Here is an 18691-nt window from a genome sequence, read left to right as displayed (position 1 = left end):
TTTTAACGTTTGCCGTTCCCTTTATTTTTGCCATTGCTCACGTTGCTTCAAGGGGGAGGTCATGGGCCCAAAAACCCGTGTTCCAGCTACACATTTAAGCTACCACACTGCTTTCAAGCTTCTTTGTGCCACACTGTCAGTGGATTCCACTAGCAGCCCCCGCATCCAGAATGTACTTTTCAAAACAGAACATGTGTGTAGTAGTCAATGTGCTGAAAAAACAAAAACACATGCTGCGAACATCTGTGTGTCGTAACATCTTTTTGAAAATGTTGGCGTGAAGAGTTACTTTGCACCTGTCGCGCTAATTTCTTCATAGTTTCATAAGGAGTCTGGAAATGTGTCTCTTGGAAATGCTAAAAGATGTGCTTGATAAAAAATAAGGGACTCGAAAGTGTTTCAGTCTATGAGCAGCCGTTCTATGGGCCGTTCTCGACTGGAATGAACAGCACAACGAAGAGCTGTCTGCACATTGCACAGACGATTCCCGGCACCATAATATTTCTGCATATTCTGTGCATATTTAGACGTTTCGCGCCTCATATTTGCATGCATATTTTGGAAATTTTTGGCGCATCAAGTCCCGGTCCCCGGTTATAACTGTGTTTAGATTATAATTATCAATAAGTTGCAAAGGTAGTACGGTGTAAGTTTTAACCTTTTTAATCATTTGTGGCTTCCCATCGTGAGACCATGGTCATTGTTTTCTCAAGACATAAAGCCACCAATGATTGCCAGCCTTCTCTTTGATTTGGCCACTTGATCTGGTTATGTACTAGTCTTGTTCCATGTATAACCTGCAGCATATAATCACGTCCACATAGAACCTGGTCATGTCGTTCTTTCTGAATGCGTGTTGATTGCACGCTACCAGAAGATTTAATTATAACAAATATGAACATAATTTGCCCACTTATCCTCCCAGAAAAGTGAAAAATTGAGTGTGCGCAGAATATGCGGGAAAAAATGGTAGAATGATTTTCAAACAACACGATGCTCTCAAATTTTAATAAATGAAGTAATGGCCCACCACACAACTGGCAACGGCTGGCACAGGTGGGAGGCACACTACCGTTCATCCTACCAGTGGAATGAATGTCGGTAAAATCATAGATTGAGAAGTTACCCATCAAAAAGAACTCATTACGAGTTAAGTTACCGTGTGAAAAATGTAACTACACGTAAGTTCATAACGAAGTCCTTCAGCCTGAAATGTAACTCGCAGTTACGGAGTTACTTAAAAAGAACGAGTTACTTGAAAGTTACTTCAGACACAAAATAGCACTACACAGGAGCAGCGCGCGTGAGCAGTTGAGTTCGACCTCGAGTTGCCTGCGGAGGAGTGCAACACGTTTAGATCGTTTTCGTTTATGTCCAACAATTCGAACATTTTGTGTCTTACTCCCTGTGGGCGCACAATGGTTCAGCTTCATTTCAATGGCAGCGGTTCTTACTTCCTGAATAGAATACTGTCATTGATTGAATATCACGTTCTATGACAAAATGCCATGAAAGAACCGGAAAGAAAGCGAGAAAATATGTGGACGTGAGTGAAAAGCAAATTAAAAGTAACTTGGAACTTAGCTTAAGTTACTTTGGAAAGGTTACCTGAAAAAGAAAAGGGTTCCTCCGAGAGTTACCACGGGGCAAAAGTACAGAGTTAAATTACAAGTCATCAAAAAAGGAACTTCGTTACAGTAACAAGTTATCTCGAAGTCTGGGTGAAATATGGCGTTGCGTTCATGTTCAAATGTTCACCATCTTTGCCTATGTCATGTTGCAAGTTCCTAGAGTCTTCTGAGCCAAACACAGAGGGCCTGATGGAACAAAAGCATGACACTAACTGTCTTCAATTAGGAAATAAAAAGTGAAAGTTCCTGCATTCGATTCAGCGAAGGTGCAGCCTTTGCACTACACTCAACCGTTCCATTGGATAAAGTGCCGCAGGGGTGCAGCATGAGTTCACGAAAATGCTGCACCTTCTCAGACGTCCCGTTCAACGTTTTGTGTACCGTGGAGCAGACAATGTGGCAATGTTTTACCTTCGAGTGTACAGACAATAAATTTTGCTACGATATAGGCCAGTCTTCGCTCGTCGAGTCAATTTATAAATAGTCAATCGAAAATTGCGATGCAGTGCTGCGAGACACTACCTGAGGATTACACTATTCTATTCCATTGGGCTCCGAGTACTTTGCACGAGGAGCCCCATGTCATGCACATTACTTGCACTCCTTCGCACTGAATCAAAGACAGCTAGTAACTTTGGCAGCACTGATGGCATTGACATTGCTCGTGAAGTGAGTACGCATAGGGTTTTTACAAAGACTATGCACTTTTCTATGCCTTTTCTCGGCAAAGACTATGCCTTTTCTCGGCACTTTCTGTGCCTCATTACTGCGTATTACATGGCCTTGTCCAAATGGCAGGTCTGCACACTTATTGGCAGCATTCCATTAGCTTAATGGAGTTCCTTCCTTGCGCACTATTGGCTATATAGATAGGTATATTTGCTATGCACAAGTGAAATTCGCTACCTTCTCAGGGCGCCATTTTTCTGACAACCCCTTTTATCCACGAGGGATGTTATGGTATGAAATCTCCAGACACCGTGTCCCTTGGCAAAATACAGACAGCATCAGTTTGTTTTCCAACAAACACCCTTCCCCTCACACTGTCTATGTACATTTTTTATTTCAATCGAACTGACATCTTTTTTACTCGACAGTTTATCACATTCCATGCACAAAGCTCCTTATATTAAATTGCACAAAAAAAAGAAACACGCTCTCCCAGCATCCTCTCCTCGGACGGCGGGAAATACTGGCACTGTGCGCACACTCGGAGATAAACGTCTTCTTAAATAAGTCTTCTGTACATTTTCACATCATTCATGAAAATGAAAAAAAAAAAAAAAAGACTGAACAAAAAAATGGGGCAATGGTAACCGTCCTCTTCCACACACACCCTTACATGCTCAGAGAAAGAGGATATCTCCCCTCCCCCCCAAAAAGCTGCAGCAGTGCTTAAATGCAAGGTTGAGGCGTTCCTTGAGCAGACGACATAGTCTCTTGGCCGGTAGTCGTATGAAAATAGTCCTCTCGTTTCTTTAAGGCCCGCACACACCCGCTCCTATTTTGAACAATCAAGACTAGAATCCTCCAGTACTCTCCCAAAAGTTCAAGCGATCGAAAAAGGAAAGTGTAGGTTGACCAGTTTTTGTGCAGCTGTACGGACAGTCTCGAAAATAATTGGAATGGCCTGCAATAAGTACTTCCTTTGACAAAAAGTTTTTTTTTTTTTATGACAGCAGTACTTTAGGCATCATTTTAAGCACAATAAATACGTACTTAAATTTATGCAACATAGTGCATTCATAAATTAATGCAAGTAACTGCATAATATCATAATCCAGTCCTGTGCCACCTCGATTATTTGGCACGCAGAATAAACTCTGCCAATTGATTATTCAAAATTTTCTCTTTAATTTAATTTGATTCTGCAAAAGCCACAATCAGTAACTTCATGAACAGAGTAACAAACCCGTAAATTCTAACGCTGTCTGCTTTGTATCGACACCATCTTGTAAGTGCTCCACCTAGTACTTGAGGAAGGGCAAACCTCCCCTCGCCCAACGCGTCATTCCGGTCCTTCTTCAGACTATCCGTAATGACATATAGGTAGAGAGATTCGCCGAATAAAAAAAAAAGTAAACTCTAAAAATAATCTCTGCAACATCAACAAAGAAAAACTATACGCTTTTTCTTCACTGGGCTAGACACGGAAAAAAAAAAGAAGCGGGTTTCGACTCTCCTAAGGCCCACCTTCCAATATAAGTAGCACTTTGTAGGCCACGCACTTTTGGACTCCGAGCGAAGGATTTTTCTTTTTTTTTTTTTTTGGTCCCTGCAGACTTCTATATTGCACCGGGCAGCCCCACATCATCATCATGGTGAACGATGATTTCTGCACAAGAATGACACCTGAACGGCGAGATGAGCTGTACAAATACACCGGGGAAGCGACGGCTACTGGTTGTCCGGGGGTTCTGGAGGGGAGAACCGGTGCTCGTGGTCCATGTGTAGTAGGGCGTCACCCCGCAGGTCGTGCGGTTCTCGCTTCACTTTCACCAGGCAATTTGAGCCTAAGTACAAGTTGGGTTCAACCACACGCGCCAGAGAAGGCGTCGGTTCGCCCCCGTGGCTGATGGCTGCGAGTCCGGGAGGGCCGAGCGCCTCCGCGGCGCGCTGCAGGCGCCGCAGGGTGCTCGCCTGCATCGACGAGAAGAATTCGTTGAGTTCCTGCACCGTGAGAGAGGTGATGTGCGGTGAGAACCGATCGAAGAAACCGCGAAGCTCTTTCTCGCCTTCCTGCTGCGTCATCAGGCTGTTGATGCAGACAAAATGGTCCACCTTCGGTAAAGAGCAGTTGGAAAAAATTAACGGGTGGAAGCCAACGACTGGGGAAAGGTGACGGAATCTTTTTTTTTTGTTTCCGCCGCTGGCACATATTTGCTTCTGCTTCAGTTTTGGTTATTACCATTGCTGTTTCCGTTACGGTTTCAGGTTTACGTTTCACGGTTTTAAGTTTTTCATTTTGAGGCCCCGTTGAGCAGCACGTTATCTGGATGAATATCTGAAGTTAAAATAATCGCGCACGTCCATATCCCTGAGGATGTGGAATGCTGTCAATATGGTTCCCAGTGAATCTCAACAAAAATTCAAGGGCCATTCAGGGACCTTTTAAGGCTCATCCGTCATTTTGTCTTGGATGTAAAATGCAGTTTATGACCAGGGGCTTCAACATTTCGGAAAAAACATTTATAACCTACAGATATCACATGACATAATACATGGGGACTGCACAAAAGTGATCCGTTCACAAACATGACTGAAGATGAGTGAATATTAAAGATCATAGGAGAGAAATGAAAAAAAGAACAGAGGGTGGTGTTAATTTCTTGTTGCCAATTCCTACTATAAATGGTGCGAACTCCTGCGGTTTCGAACTACAGCCTCGAACTACGGTTTTCGAACTACGGTTTTCGAACTACGGTTTTCGAACTACGGTTCCAACTACGGTTTCCAACTACGGTTTCCAACTAGAGTTCCAACTAGAGTTCCAACTAGAGTTCCAACTGTGGTTTTCGAACTACGGTTCCAACTAGTTTTCAAACTACGGTTCCAACTACAGTTTTCGAAGTACAGTTCCAACTACGGTTTCCGAACTACAGTTCCAACTACGGTTTTCGAACTACGGTTTTCGAACTACGGTTCCAACTACGGTTCCAACTACGGTTCCAACTACGGTTCCAACTACGGTTCCAACTACGGTTCCAACTACGGTTCCAACTACGCTTTCAACTACGCTTTCAACTACGCTTTCAACTACGCTTTCAACTACGCTTTCAACTACGCTTTCAACTACGCTTTCAACTACGGTTCCAACTACGGTTCCAACTACGGTTCCAACTACGGTTCCAACTGTGGTTTTCGAACTACGGTTCCAACTACGGATAAGCAGAATATGCACTAGCAGCTCCATGAGAACAAGAGAAAGATGAAAAAAAAGGGGGTTTTCATGGACCTTGAAAGACCATGTGTTACTGGTATGTCAACAGAAAAGGAAATCTGCCACCAGACATAGGAAACATACTGCACCTGCATTGTTGCTTGATCATACTGCAGGTATCCTGCACTGCGCAAGAAAATAAAGGAGTCATCCCGGGTGCGTAGCCGGTAAACAACCACTCCTTTTCCCGAATCGTTGGCAAACATCTGCTTCTGTGCAAACAGTGCGATGGCCACATCGCTTGGATGGAGGTACTTGTGCGCTGAAATGCCCTGCACTTCGTGCGGCAGGTGACCCGTTAACGTAGATAACCTGCAATTTCCACTTTCTCCGTCACAACCGAGAGCATCCCGCAAACCTGCGGGGCGTACCTGTGGTCGGCGAAGATGATGGTGCCATCCAGCTTGTGCCGTGTGACGTACTCGTCCTGGATGGCGTCCATTAGTGACAGTTCTTTGTACGGACTTGTGTTCACTACGCGCACAAATGTTTTGAACAGGTAGTTGCTCCCTCCTGTAACCAGGAAGACCAGAACCTATTTTTAACTAGCCTTTTCACATGCCCTTTGTCTCCTTTTCTCCTATTTATACAGAGTTTTCTTTTTATTTGACATATCGTCAAATAAAAAGAAAAATCGTTAATCGTTATAAATATCGCTTTTGCAGCTGGGTTACACAGCCAGGTGGACATCCTGTATGACAGCATATGCAACTACTGGGTAACTAATTAGCTAAACTTCGAGTACAACTTTTTCATCTTTTCTGGCGAATGCAGAATTGGAGCCAGTTATTATCCAAATCATTATTCTTATTAAACACCCTAAGAAGCGAACGTATAATGAGATATAAATTCCCGAATTTTGCTACGCAAATGAGCTATGCAACGGAAAGCACCCCGTATGGGCTCTCACATTGGGAAACAAATCCCCAAGTCAGGAGACAGCACAAGACAGCACAAGGGTGAATTGTACAAATGAAATACACGTATGAACAATCATTAAAAAATCAATAAAGAAGAAAAACACATCATTACGGGGCAACACTCAGTTGCCACATAGGAAGGAACACACATGAAGCTACAGCAATATGCTCTTTGTATTTCTTTTGCTGTCAAGAATGGAATGAGCTCTCAAGATCTATAGCATCTGCTGTTACAGTATACAGTTGCACAAAATGATGGAAAACAAACCTGTAAAGCTGAATGAACTACTTCTGAACACTTCTGTGAACACTAACTACTTCTACAGTAGTACTTCTACTATAACTACTTTGCAATGGAGTAGTTTAACTAGTAGTTCAACTACTTTTCAGGGGAGGTAGTTAAAACTACGTCTTTAACTACTGCAATGTATTTTAACTACATCTCCAACTACTTAACGTTGTCCATCAACACCAATTCCATTCTACAGAGTTCTTAGACACCTAAATATGGATCACAAGCAGCGATAAAAGAAGATTTAGTACACATGCACGGCACAATTGCTCTGCACCTCCGTTCTCATCAAACAAGGTAAAAGTCTGAAGCAAAATCGTGCCGTAAAGCTTGCGGCAAAATCGGAAGTAAGTGGCGCATGCAGTAACCTAACTACTGCAGCTAACTACTCGAAACAGTAGTTTAACTAGCAGCTGCATACCACATTTCGGTAAGTAATTAACAACTACTTTTTAACTACAATCAGGTAGTTTAACTAGTAGTCTAACTACACGCAGCTAACTACTGGCCCTCACTGTCTGATACGCACGTGTGGTACACATAAATCAATATTTACGACGTTATTTCTTCTTAAAAGATGGGAAATGGTTTCATAACCCCTTTAAGGTGATACACACCCCTGATGTGACACACCCCTGATGTGATCCTTATCGTATGGCAGCCCTTACCTTGTGACACATCTTCCTCATCTTCATCCTGAAAGCTTCTTCCTCCCGACGCCACAAGCGCCTGCTCGGAATTGCCCTCAGCGGGGCCAGTCAGGTGACCCACCACCTGGATCACCTGGTAGGTGAGCACCTCAGAGCGAGGCTGACTTCGCTCTCGGATCCGACAGAAAAAGGAACACCGGTCAGACGCGTATGTGTCCCCTCGACGTCGCATGGGTCCCTGCAGCAATGACTCGAAGCAATCGTGCACCGCCTGCACGTCTGCAGAGTGCAGGAACGTGAAGATGGAGTGGCCGATCATCTCGATCTGCGGGGAGGCGCGCAGTATAGGTTAGTCGGAGTCACTGGGCTGGACTTTCCGCAAATGAAGGCGGATGGAAAGTAATTGTTCTCACGAACAATTCAAATATGGAGGTCGAAAATGCCAGATCACGGCGGGGATCAAACCACTGCATTGGAGAGATGCATGGTAAGGATGCATCAATGCAATATGTACCTGTGCAGCTGCATCCCAACACATCACCTGTGCATTCTGTCATTAGCTTTCGGGGCTGATGGGGATTAAGCATTTCTACTGTGTGGGGCAGATGTGAAAGTGAGCCAGCTCTGGGGATGCATAATCAACGGCGAGATTTGGGCTAGTTGGTACATCACTACTAGGCATATGGCCCAAGGACAAACACAAAGAGAGAGAATGAGGACAACACGATGCATACTTTGTGTTCGCAGATGACAAAACCTCATTTGTGGAGGTTTAAAGCAAAATGCTTACTCACGTTTTGGTGGCCCAAATAGCGTTCCACCGAAGGAGAGATGTAGATTATCTTCCCCGTTGTTGATGTTACCAAGACAAATCCTTCAACTACCTAGAAGGAAGAACAGACTGTCTCCTTGTGGTTCAATGTATCTCAAGCACCGGAACTGAACCAAAACGAAAATGTTGTGGAGATCGGAGGGTGTGTACGTGGGTTCGAATCCCACTGGTGGTGCCTTTTCTTCAACCGCCATGATTTCGATTAAAATGTTGGGACCAAAAGTTGATGTGAACCAACTGATGAGTTAGCTTCTGTGAAACACTTCAAACTGAAGCAAAAAAATGGGAGAAGTCTAGCACTTGCAAGTGAATAAAATAAGTATTTAAAGATTTCAGGAAATTTTCAGGAATTTGGCTTCTCTTTTCTTTTTCACAATTAAAGTCCCGCAAAATAAGTGACGACAGAAAAGTATGCGGACTCTGGAGTTTGCAATGAAGCAATTTCACAAAGACAAAGTGACCTATTGAGCAATTTATTACGGAACTCTAGCACTCATTTTAGCAATGAACACCCTCCAACACGATTTCATCATTCTACACCCTTCCTCAACTCTCCAAAGTAAGCTTCAATGCCAAATTGACCCCACGGGACTCCATACTGATAAAGCCCGTGTCTGGCCACAGGGGGAAACACAACCACCTCCACTGGCTCTCCTGCAATTATTCCGCATCATCCGTCCCCGCAAGTGCAGACAATTCCCGGTGCCCTAGTATAGCTTCACACTTGACTGTGCAGATGTAGATGAGTTCCACGGTGCAACCACACGGAATATGTGCCGTAAAATATGCCTCAAACCTGCCACCATCCCAATTTACTAGAAGCCCCAATTTAACCACATTATTGAAAGATCTAATAAGATCAGTGGCGATCTGTTCCATTTTAGTGTTTTTTATCTGGAGTGCAGCTGCGGTAGCGCAAAATCTACGCACAATATATTGGCACTTAGCCAGCAGTCAGAAAGAACTGCAACAATCGTAGGAGATCAGATAATGACCATACCAAATAGTACTGTATACACCAGGAAGATGAGATCGGAGGAAGTGCCCTACCTCCAGGAGATCTTTTAGATGATCAACGTTCAGGAACTTTGGCCTCCACTTTGTGGGCTTTGCCACCTTGCCCCCCCGGTCAGCCCCGGATACCAGAGGGGTCTGGTAGAAGCGAAGATGCGCCGCGCTCAGTCTCAAGATGCTCGTCTTATCGAGTCGCTTGGACGCCATGGAGACCATGGGCACAATGTTCGCCAGCTCATTGATGTAGCTATTTAGTTTGTCCCTCCGCTGCTTCTCGGCAAAGTTTCGCTGCAGCCGACTGCTCGTGCTGAGGGGGTCTGTGGCAGGGGGAGCTGCACCCCCGCCACCCCCCGAAATATTCTTCACTGGCATGGTCATCGGGCATGCAGTTCTTCCCGTATCACCTGCAACAAGTCCATGTGCAAGGAACATCACATAGTGTTCACAAAAAACAAAACAAAAAACTTCAGTGAAAGCATCATTTGACATTAACCCTATTTATCTTAACCGCTGCTGCCTACGGTTGACTGAGACAGCCATAAATTGTAGAGCAAATGGAAAAACAGGTTTAATCAGACGTAGAATCCCGTCTCGTAGCAGCTGCAAAACGGCAAAAACAAAACAAAGACAGAAGACGCCTTTTTCGCAGTCCAACGAACGTCGTCTTTTGCTGCTGCTGCTGCTGCTGCTGCTGCTACCGTGACGACACCTTATGTTGCGTAAAAGAGCGGTGCACACTTTCCCTTTTCTGGAGATGTGGTAGTGACACTGCCTGCAACTTTTCTGCTTCATTAGGAGAGTTTCTGTACTGAAAGGGGACTGCAGTGGTGACCCCCCCCCCCCCAAATACACACACACATACACACCAGACACGATGTGTGTTAGTTCTGCACGGCATTTCAGTATGGTCCACAAAATGCGGAAGAAACCATTATCAAAAGACTGGAAGGAAGGAGTGCGAGTACAGTGCATTGTTTGTCATTCACCCGCATGCATTGCCGAAGCAAAATGTAATCCTTCATTTCAGCTATTGTTTCCATGTCTACGATATTTGAAATGGAGCTTCTAAAGCCCTAAAGGATATGGCCAAGGGGGTAGCATTTCCTTCAGCTTGAGGAGAACACAGAATGCTCCAGATAGCACGAGACTGAAACCAGCAAACTAACTTTATTCCACGTCTCTACAAAAACACTCAACGAGCAGAGAGGACAGAAGATGGCAAAGGCTCACTACGGGAGATTGACGGCTGGCTTATCGTATTCGGGTTATCAGCAATGACCTCCAAACGAATGAGAGGCAAGTGTTTCTTGCAAATGGAAGAGAGTTGTGGTGCTTTCAAAGGTGGGGGAAACAATTAGAACGAGAGTGGAGATGTTTTTAAAGTTTGGGGATAGGAAGAAGAGTGTTTGAGAACATTTTCATGAGAGAACTGATGTTCTGAAGCTGGAACAACATAGAAGGGACAATCACATACAAGGCCTCGAGTTGCCTAAGAAATTAACGATGAAAGATGAAAGTCACTGAAAAGGTTAGCCAGCTGGACCGGTAATCCAGAAGACGTGTCCAGAAGTGTTCGAGTCCTACAGCTGGTTAACCTTCTCCAGTGACTTTCATCATTATTTTCATGCTCTCCAAGATGCATGTTGAGGCATACCTGTCAGTTTGACTGATGTATGTGTTGCAACATTTAAGCAGAATGGAGCAGACCACCGATTGGTACTTGTCAGAGTGAAACCTGAAGAGACCGTTTTTTGGTCATTCCGTGGTGAATGTTAGCTTGGGGCTGAAACTTTGGGCACGTGACAGAGTTTTGTTTAGGGAGAGAGGATCAGAGGCCATTACGAATTGGTTTAAGCGTAGAGCCTACCTTGACACTCCATCACAGTGGAGGCAAGGTATTGGGAAACAAACTCCAAAAAGGATGAGGCAGGTATCAGAGTTTGTTTGCAAGGCTACACGGTCATGTTCGATGATATCCCAGAGATGGGAGAGCAGGATTTTGGTGTCCCGTGAGAAGTTGGTTATTTACGTCAACAGAGAAACAGTGCAACACATGCGAAGTGGTTCGAGCTCAGTCAGTAACTCATCGGAACCTTTTTACACTTTATTACACTTATTGTTCGTGCACCCCTAACTTTCACGTATTTCACGAATTTAAAAAATTTGCAAAATGTAAGGGCATGCAAAAAATTTTGAGTAAAAATGGACACTCGAAAAACACTTTAGTTTCACACTCACTTTGAACTGCTTTACAGCACAAGCGTGCGCAATGCTGGCCACAAACTTTAGCATCTAGCTTTCACGAAATTGAGTGGCCGCGAATGTGCGTCCTGCGCCCAGATTCACAAAAAAATTCGTTTTGCAAAATTATAGGGTTTTACAGCATTTGAAGACATAGGAACACAGATGTGGGAATCAATCACAATTCAACACCCAAAGGACGAAACAAGGACAAAGGAAAAGTGACAGTAAAAGTTTATGCTGGTGAAAAATCGGTTGTCTTTTGTTACTGAAACCCTTGGCCGACCTTAGTAGCTCATTACCAACTGCCAGACTATGTGGACCAACTATTCATATGAAAGAAGGTAATTTTATTATCCGAGAAAGAAGCCATCGTCCAAGTAATGCATCCACGCATGGCTGGACCTTTTGGAAAGGGTAAAAATGTCTGTATGTGGCTCAACCATTGCAGACACGCAAGAGAACACTCACGGGGTTATCTTGTACTGCTGCATCTACTATGTACGCTTAAACTACAGGTTTTCCCGACGATTTTAATCCAAGCGCCATCGAAATTAATCCATGTGCCATGCAAACTTTATGGGGCATGGATTAATTTCGATGGCGCTTGGATTAAAATCGCCGGGAAGACCTGTAGTTTGCGCATTGTAAAAGCATGGGTAGCCCACTAAAAGTTGCATTGCACTTTTTACTTGAACTTTGATTAGATGGTCCATACGTAAAGTGGTACTATTGTAGCAAGCTTAGATTTGAACTGTGGTAGACTGCCTAGAGTAGCACAAAAGGGTTCTCTTATTCGTTGATTAATTTAATATATTTTTAAATTTTTGATGGATTAATTCTTGGATTTGTGTAATGTCCTTTACACGAAAATCACCGCTGTCGTCGTTTTAAAGAATTTTATCGATATCGAGCGCCTTTTCACCCAACCCCATTGCTTGGGGACGGACCACTTTTACCCTACATGAGAACTTAGCTTTTCTAGAGATATGGGCTATTTAAATGTTTTATAAGTGTATCCCTTTCCTTTTACTGTAGTTTACACCTGCAATTCTGAGATAATTTGATTTTAATTGAACAGCCATAGTTTTACCTTGCCACACATACTTGGTTTTGGCACACTATAGCCTTAGTTGCTCATGCGCCATAAAAACTGCAATCATCATCATCATCATCAATTTAGGACACTTTCCCACAGATACAGCGTTATCAATTATTCACGTGCCCAGCATGAACACAAAGTGGTTTGGCATTTGTTATTTAATAACACAACAACGTTGGAGCATGCGGACACACGGATCACTAGGTACTAGAACAGTATTACGGCTACTAGTATTACTATGACGTATTGAAGCGCATGCTCACCAGTAGTACGACAGCTCGGCACAGACCATACGAGCCATTTAAAGGACGGTGCAATGCTTCAAAGGGTCTATGTAGCCCTTTTAATGAACTCCATGCTACACAAATTAGCAATTGTGCGGCTCACCCAAAGAACAATGGAGTAAGTTAAGAGGGCCTATCGAACCTATTCAAAAGGCCAGGCACGTGTCCAAAGGGCTACGAAAGTTTCGAGGGCTATACACAATGTGCTCAACAGGGCATACTTGGTGTCTACGAGAGAGGTAAACAAAGAACACACCCTTGCACAATCCTTCCCATCACATACCAAACACATCTGCATCTGACAGCGTAGCTTTGGCTAGCCATCCCATTAGCGCCGCAACACAAACGCACAGCTCGAATGACAAAGGAGTTTTCTCGGCAGTGGAGTACGAGAGCAGCCTTGAAGAGAGTCGTTAGTAGTACTATTTTCCTCGTGCAAAGTTTAACAACATTCCGCGGCGAAGATGGCGTACCCGCCGAGCAATCAAAGCGTCAACCGCTCAAGGAAGGGAACAATTGAGCTGCTTCCTGGCCATGCCACTAAACATTTACCGGCGACGAGTTCTGTCACATGTACGAAGGCATTGTTAGTGTCTTTCAAAAAACATGCCTCCTACATTTGACAACAACATAAACAATGAGCATAACAAATTCATGATGAAAACAGGCTGATCTTTTGCAACAAAGAAGGGACAAACACACAACAGCTGTGTGAGCCAACAAGCAAGCGTTTGGATTTTGTCCTACGCTTATGATATTTGATCATAGGTAATAGAGCAGCGTTTCTCTCTCTCTCTTGCTCATTTTTCTCTCTCTCTCTCTCTCTCTTGCTAAAAGACAGACAAACTATGTTGTTTTGAAGTCTCAACATTAAATACCTTCATATTTAATGAATAATGTCAAAAGGAGTCATTTAAGCCGTACTCACTTATCCACAACACAGTTCACTGGAAAGCTCATTATCCGGTCTGCACGATGAAAATGGTCCAAACTCCGGGGGCGGACATTCTTTATTCCAAAGACGAGAGGCATGCCGGCATAGCAAACAATTCAATAAAATAGTTTAGAAACAGGATGTTTCGGCACCGATAATCAGAAATGATGATCATTTCTGATTATCGGTCCAATGTATTGGGTGCCGAAACATACAGTTTTGATTATCTGTTAACTGTTTCTATCAGTCTTTGCTCGTTGTTCTGCTGGCGTGCGTCTTGTCTTGGGAAACAAGGAAGCCTGATCTGCATGATCAGGAACAAACTTGCTGACATTTGTTTGTTTATCCAGTTATTCCGATTAACTTCTACTTTGTCAACAGACTCCCTCCTTGGCATAAAGTCGCCTCCAATGTAAGCCTTCTGTTCTGTACTCTTTGACCCCTTTTTGATCAGAGGCTATAGTCACTGGGGACTGGTGTGGGCAGACTGTAGCGATGGATCCCGAGAAGCATGTGATGTGCCCAATTTCTACTGGGCACAATATGTAGATATGTGAGCGTCGGGTATATAAATCACGTGAAAATATTTCTAGTCTTCTCAGCCTGGGCTAAAGAAGCATTGGAGGATGATGTTGGAAAGTCCAGAATACATGACGTTCTGCAATGAAACCCTAAAAATTTATAAAAAAATAACATTAGCGAGATCATCATTTTGTGTGTGTGAGTATTATCAAATTTAATGAAACTGCATACATCCGTGCACTTGATTCGGTTGTCCAGAAAATCACTACCCGGATGACAAAGGTGTGTACTGACTACCATGGCATCTGAATTCATTACGTTTTTTTTTTTGTGTTACGCAGGCCAAAATATTCTTAAATTTAATAAATATTTGACACTATACGATAGGTGAAAAAACATGAGGGAAGAATTTGGATTTTTATTATTAAGAAATAAATTTTGACTCACAAGTGCAGGAGCACTTACAAACTTCACGAGGTCAGTCAAGCTCGTAACTTCAATAAATGCAGATTTGCCGAGCATAAAAAAGCTTTGAGCACGACAGAGTGAAAAAATATATATATATATATATATATATATATATATATATATCGCATCCTCGAACACTGGTCGCCTGTTATCAAGGGCGCTTATCTCAGGACTGCATTGCTCGCGATAACACGACGTCGACGGTGTTGTCGACGTGGTGATACAAACAGACGGCGCCGTGGAATCAAACATATAGCCAACTTTTCATATATATACCAACACTGTCAGATGAAGAACGAATTTCGAAAGAAAAAAAGGGAAAGTTTGTGCAGGAACGGGGCCGTCCTTGGACCGCTTTTTTACGCACTCGCGGGGTAATCGCGAAAAAGCCCTCAGGGAGCGTGGAGAAAACTCGTTCTTTTCAATGGCGCGGGAGACACCATAGGAGGAAAAAACCGGCACTCACAACTTCCTCGTAGCGGTTCCAGGGTCCAGCGAGTGAGGACCGAGACGTAAGACAGCGGGGGTTCCACTGGCACGTGCATAGTTCATCAAGAACTATTCAAGAGCGCTCAATTGCGGTCATGATTGCGCATCGATTCGCCGTCGTCGCTCGGCAACCGCAAAACTGCGGCCCGCGTGGAAGCAGACGACCGAAAAACACGGCCCACTCATATAAACGTTACTATGTTTGTCTGCTTGATTGTTTCTGTCACTCGGCGTTAACGTGGCAGTCGCACCTTGCTTATCGCCGTCTATCGTTCGTGTCGCGAACAGAAGGTCGTTTTCAAGGAAGAAGCGCTGCGCTGGCGAGCGCTTCAAAACGTTGCAGCGCCACCGCAGACGACGGCGCGGCGACGGAGCAACAAGCGGCAATGCCACAAACATCGGAACGCCATCATTTTAGACTACAGCTGGTGGACGATACATGTTTGTGCCGGCAGGCTGCCCTCACAAACGTTTGCTCGCACCTGAACATCACTCGAACATTCGACGAGATCACCTGATGCCGTTCCGTTTTCATTAACCTGTCCCGTATCAATCCAGGCAATGCGCAACACAGCGTAGCACGAAAACAAAAACGGGATGTTACGTCTGTTACGTAAAAACCCAAACATTCACCAGCGGGGTTGAACATGGACTACGGGGAAAGGAGCGAGTGATCGCCTGGGCTCCCTCCTTCCCGGGGCAGCCAGAGGAGGAAGGGGGGAGCGGACATTCGCACTGCGCTAGGGAGCCCCTAAAACAAACGACCAACAACAAACACGTACTCACCGGTGTCCGGTAAAGTACCCAGGCACGCCCATTACAAGGCCCTCGCAAAACGGCTTCCAAACCACGGTTTTGAAACCTGCGTGAATACCGCTCGCAGGTACACCAGTATTCCACCGCAGCCAAGTGGGACGGCGCATCGACGGCGCCACCTGTCGGAGACAACTGAGCGACCGACAGAGGTCGCCGCCGAAGCAGCCGAACGTGCGCCCGTCGGACAACATATCGTCTGCTACAAATACAAACGATTCGCCTGGTTTACTACGTTCTTGGAACACATCGAAGAGGGAAGGCCGGTGGCCTGTCAGACGACCACACGTCACGTGCAGCGTCGCGCAAGCGGCATCTATTTCTGTTACATTTCGCAAGGGATGCTCGTGACCCCCGGTCGTGCGCAGTTGGGCCGGGCCCAGGGCCCTGCAAGCGGAAGAAAGCGCAACACAGCGCGCGGCAACAACCGTCGTCAGTGCTTTCTCAGCAAGCATGCCGAGTGGACCTTGCCTACAAACCCTCCAGCGGGAGCTGGCAGACTCGATCATCAGATGTGCGCCACTCGACGAGCTGCGAATTCTGCTAGCGTGCGGTGCGCGCGTCAACGAGCCCGTAACACAGGGACTCCGTCCGCTGCACTACGCTGCTTATCGACGCTACGACGAAGCTGTCAATCTCCTCTTGGTGCGCGGATGCGACGTTGACGCGACGGACGACGTTGGCTACACGGCGCTCCACCTGTGCGCAGAACGCGGATTCAAGGACACGGCTGATCTGCTGCTAAAGCATCAGGCAAGGGTCTGTTTCACGGACCAACCATGCAAGACAAACTCGAAACAACCCTTGGGGAATCCCCCGCGGACAACACTAGCAGATGAGCCTCTAAGACTGGCCCTCAAGAACGGCCACTACGAGTGTGCCGAACTCTTACTTCTCTCCGGCGCGGACCCGAACGCACGCTATTTTCTCGGATGCGAGATCAACTTGGTGAGTCCTCTGGATCTGAGATCGCTGGTATTACTTCTCCGTTACGGGGCCCTCCCCGACGCACGCGACCGCACGGGTCTTACTCCCTTGATGAAGGCGGCGAGACATCCCAAAGGACTGGACGCGGTGCGCCTTCTGGTCGCCCACGGCGCTGACGTTAACGCTGACACTACCGAACGCCACGATTGCCGAACTGTACTCCACTACGCCGTGCTCTCCGGCAACGCAGCAACGGTGCGTTTTCTCCTGGACGCCGGCGCCAAAGCTGCTGTCCCACCCGGCTACCACTATCCGACACCCCTGGACTTTGCGGTGCTGCGCGGTCAGCTCGAAGTGGCCCGCATGCTGCTGGACGCCGGAGCGCATCCGGACGCAGGTGGGTCAGCCATAGTGGGTTCCCCGTTGCACCTGGCGCTCTGCGAGGCTCCCGCGCCGCAGCGCTTCCCCATCGCGCAACTGTTGCTGGAAAGGGGTGCTGACCCCAACGCTCTGACGTTCTCTGAACGTGGAGGACCGCTGCTACGAGCTCCGCTCGGTGAGTACCTGGCCAGTTCGGACGACGCTCCGTGTTCGCCCTGTCTGGTTCGTCTGCTACTTAAATTCGGCGCGCGCGCCGTCTTGCGGCCGCAGGCGAAACACCCGCTGGGAATTTTGCGATGCCTGACGCGCTTCAAACAAGAAGACGTGCTCGAAGTGGTGATTGACGCGTCGGAAGGACTTGACCGGGCGACCATTCAAAGGAATCTGCAGCTCGGTCCAGAGGCACGTCAGATCCTGATGGAAGCGTCGTCTGCTCCACGGCCTCTGAAACACCTAGCACGGTTACGTGTCCGTGCCGCGCTGGGTGTGACGGGTCCTCAGCTGCTGACCAAGGGATATCAGCTCATGGCGTCGCCCCTACCAGCACCTCTAGTTCGCTACCTTCTCTATGAGACATGACTCATTGGATGCTTTGGCTGCTGTACAGTGCATCTGGCGCAAATATATGCTCTTTATTACAACATCGTTCCCCCTGTAGTCCTGACGGCCGAGATTGTAGTAGAAATTAGAGCACAAAACAGTACAGTGCGGCTATGCCAGTTGTGTATTGCTTTCGGAGAGAGCATTGAATTATTCATCTAATCCGTGCCGGGGGAGCAGTGCATTTGGGTGAGGGAAAGCGAGGTTGCATCTGTGGGTAGCTTGCTGCCCCCATATCCGATCGGTTATTACTACATAAATCAGCTTCTAAGCTACAGCAGCCATGCATTGACATGCAAAACGAATGCTGCAAAATTCAGCCAAGGTTCGTTACAATTATCGTAAAAAAAAACTGCGCATTCGCTTTTTGTTAATATACTCACAAACATAAATGATCGTTGTAAAACAAAAAAAAAGTTAGGTATTTTACGAGAATACTCCGAAATCAAAACGAGCAGGCGCCCCCCAATTAGAATTGAAAATACCTAAAAACGCGCGCCGCAGTGAACGGCAGAATCTACGTGGAATTTTTCGCAGTACGTTCACTGTGGCGTTATACATCACGGTACGCAAACTACGTGACACGTTAAAAGCAAACACGACAACGCGTATATACCTTTCCTGTCTGGATGCCAAGAAGCGTTGTTTCTC

The 18691-nt window shown here is 45.8% G+C and overlaps 2 protein-coding genes across 3 annotated transcripts; one reads left to right on the top strand and one right to left on the bottom strand.

Moving 5' to 3' along the window:
• Nucleotides 1-2675: 2675 nt before the first annotated feature.
• Nucleotides 2676-16276, bottom strand: LOC135395012 (protein cycle-like). Of its 2 annotated transcripts, none has more exons than XM_064626174.1 (7): nucleotides 16106-16276; nucleotides 9316-9683; nucleotides 8228-8317; nucleotides 7452-7758; nucleotides 5943-6084; nucleotides 5661-5883; nucleotides 2676-4412 (listed from the first exon to the last, which is right to left on the bottom strand). In XM_064626174.1, exons 2-7 carry the CDS (start codon nucleotides 9655-9657, stop codon nucleotides 4029-4031), a joined length of 1488 nt encoding a protein of 495 aa, XP_064482244.1. In that variant the 5' UTR covers nucleotides 9658-9683; nucleotides 16106-16276; the 3' UTR covers nucleotides 2676-4028. The 2 variants fall into 2 exon arrangements, with proteins under 2 accessions (XP_064482244.1, XP_064482243.1); XM_064626173.1 differs by lacking the exon at nucleotides 16106-16276 and adding an exon at nucleotides 15297-15646.
• On the top strand, nucleotides 16271-18081 carry LOC135395013 (ankyrin-1-like). The gene has a single exon (XM_064626176.1). The coding sequence runs from the start codon at nucleotides 16586-16588 to the stop codon at nucleotides 18017-18019; it is 1434 nt and encodes a 477-aa protein (XP_064482246.1). The 5' UTR covers nucleotides 16271-16585; the 3' UTR covers nucleotides 18020-18081.
• Nucleotides 18082-18691: the final 610 nt, after the last annotated feature.

This window comes from Ornithodoros turicata, chromosome 5, assembly GCF_037126465.1.
Source record: "Ornithodoros turicata isolate Travis chromosome 5, ASM3712646v1, whole genome shotgun sequence".
Classification (NCBI taxonomy): Eukaryota; Metazoa; Arthropoda; class Arachnida; order Ixodida; family Argasidae; genus Ornithodoros; species Ornithodoros turicata.
Note: the sequence above shows the minus strand (reverse complement) of the source record. Positions and strands in the feature narration are given on the sequence as shown.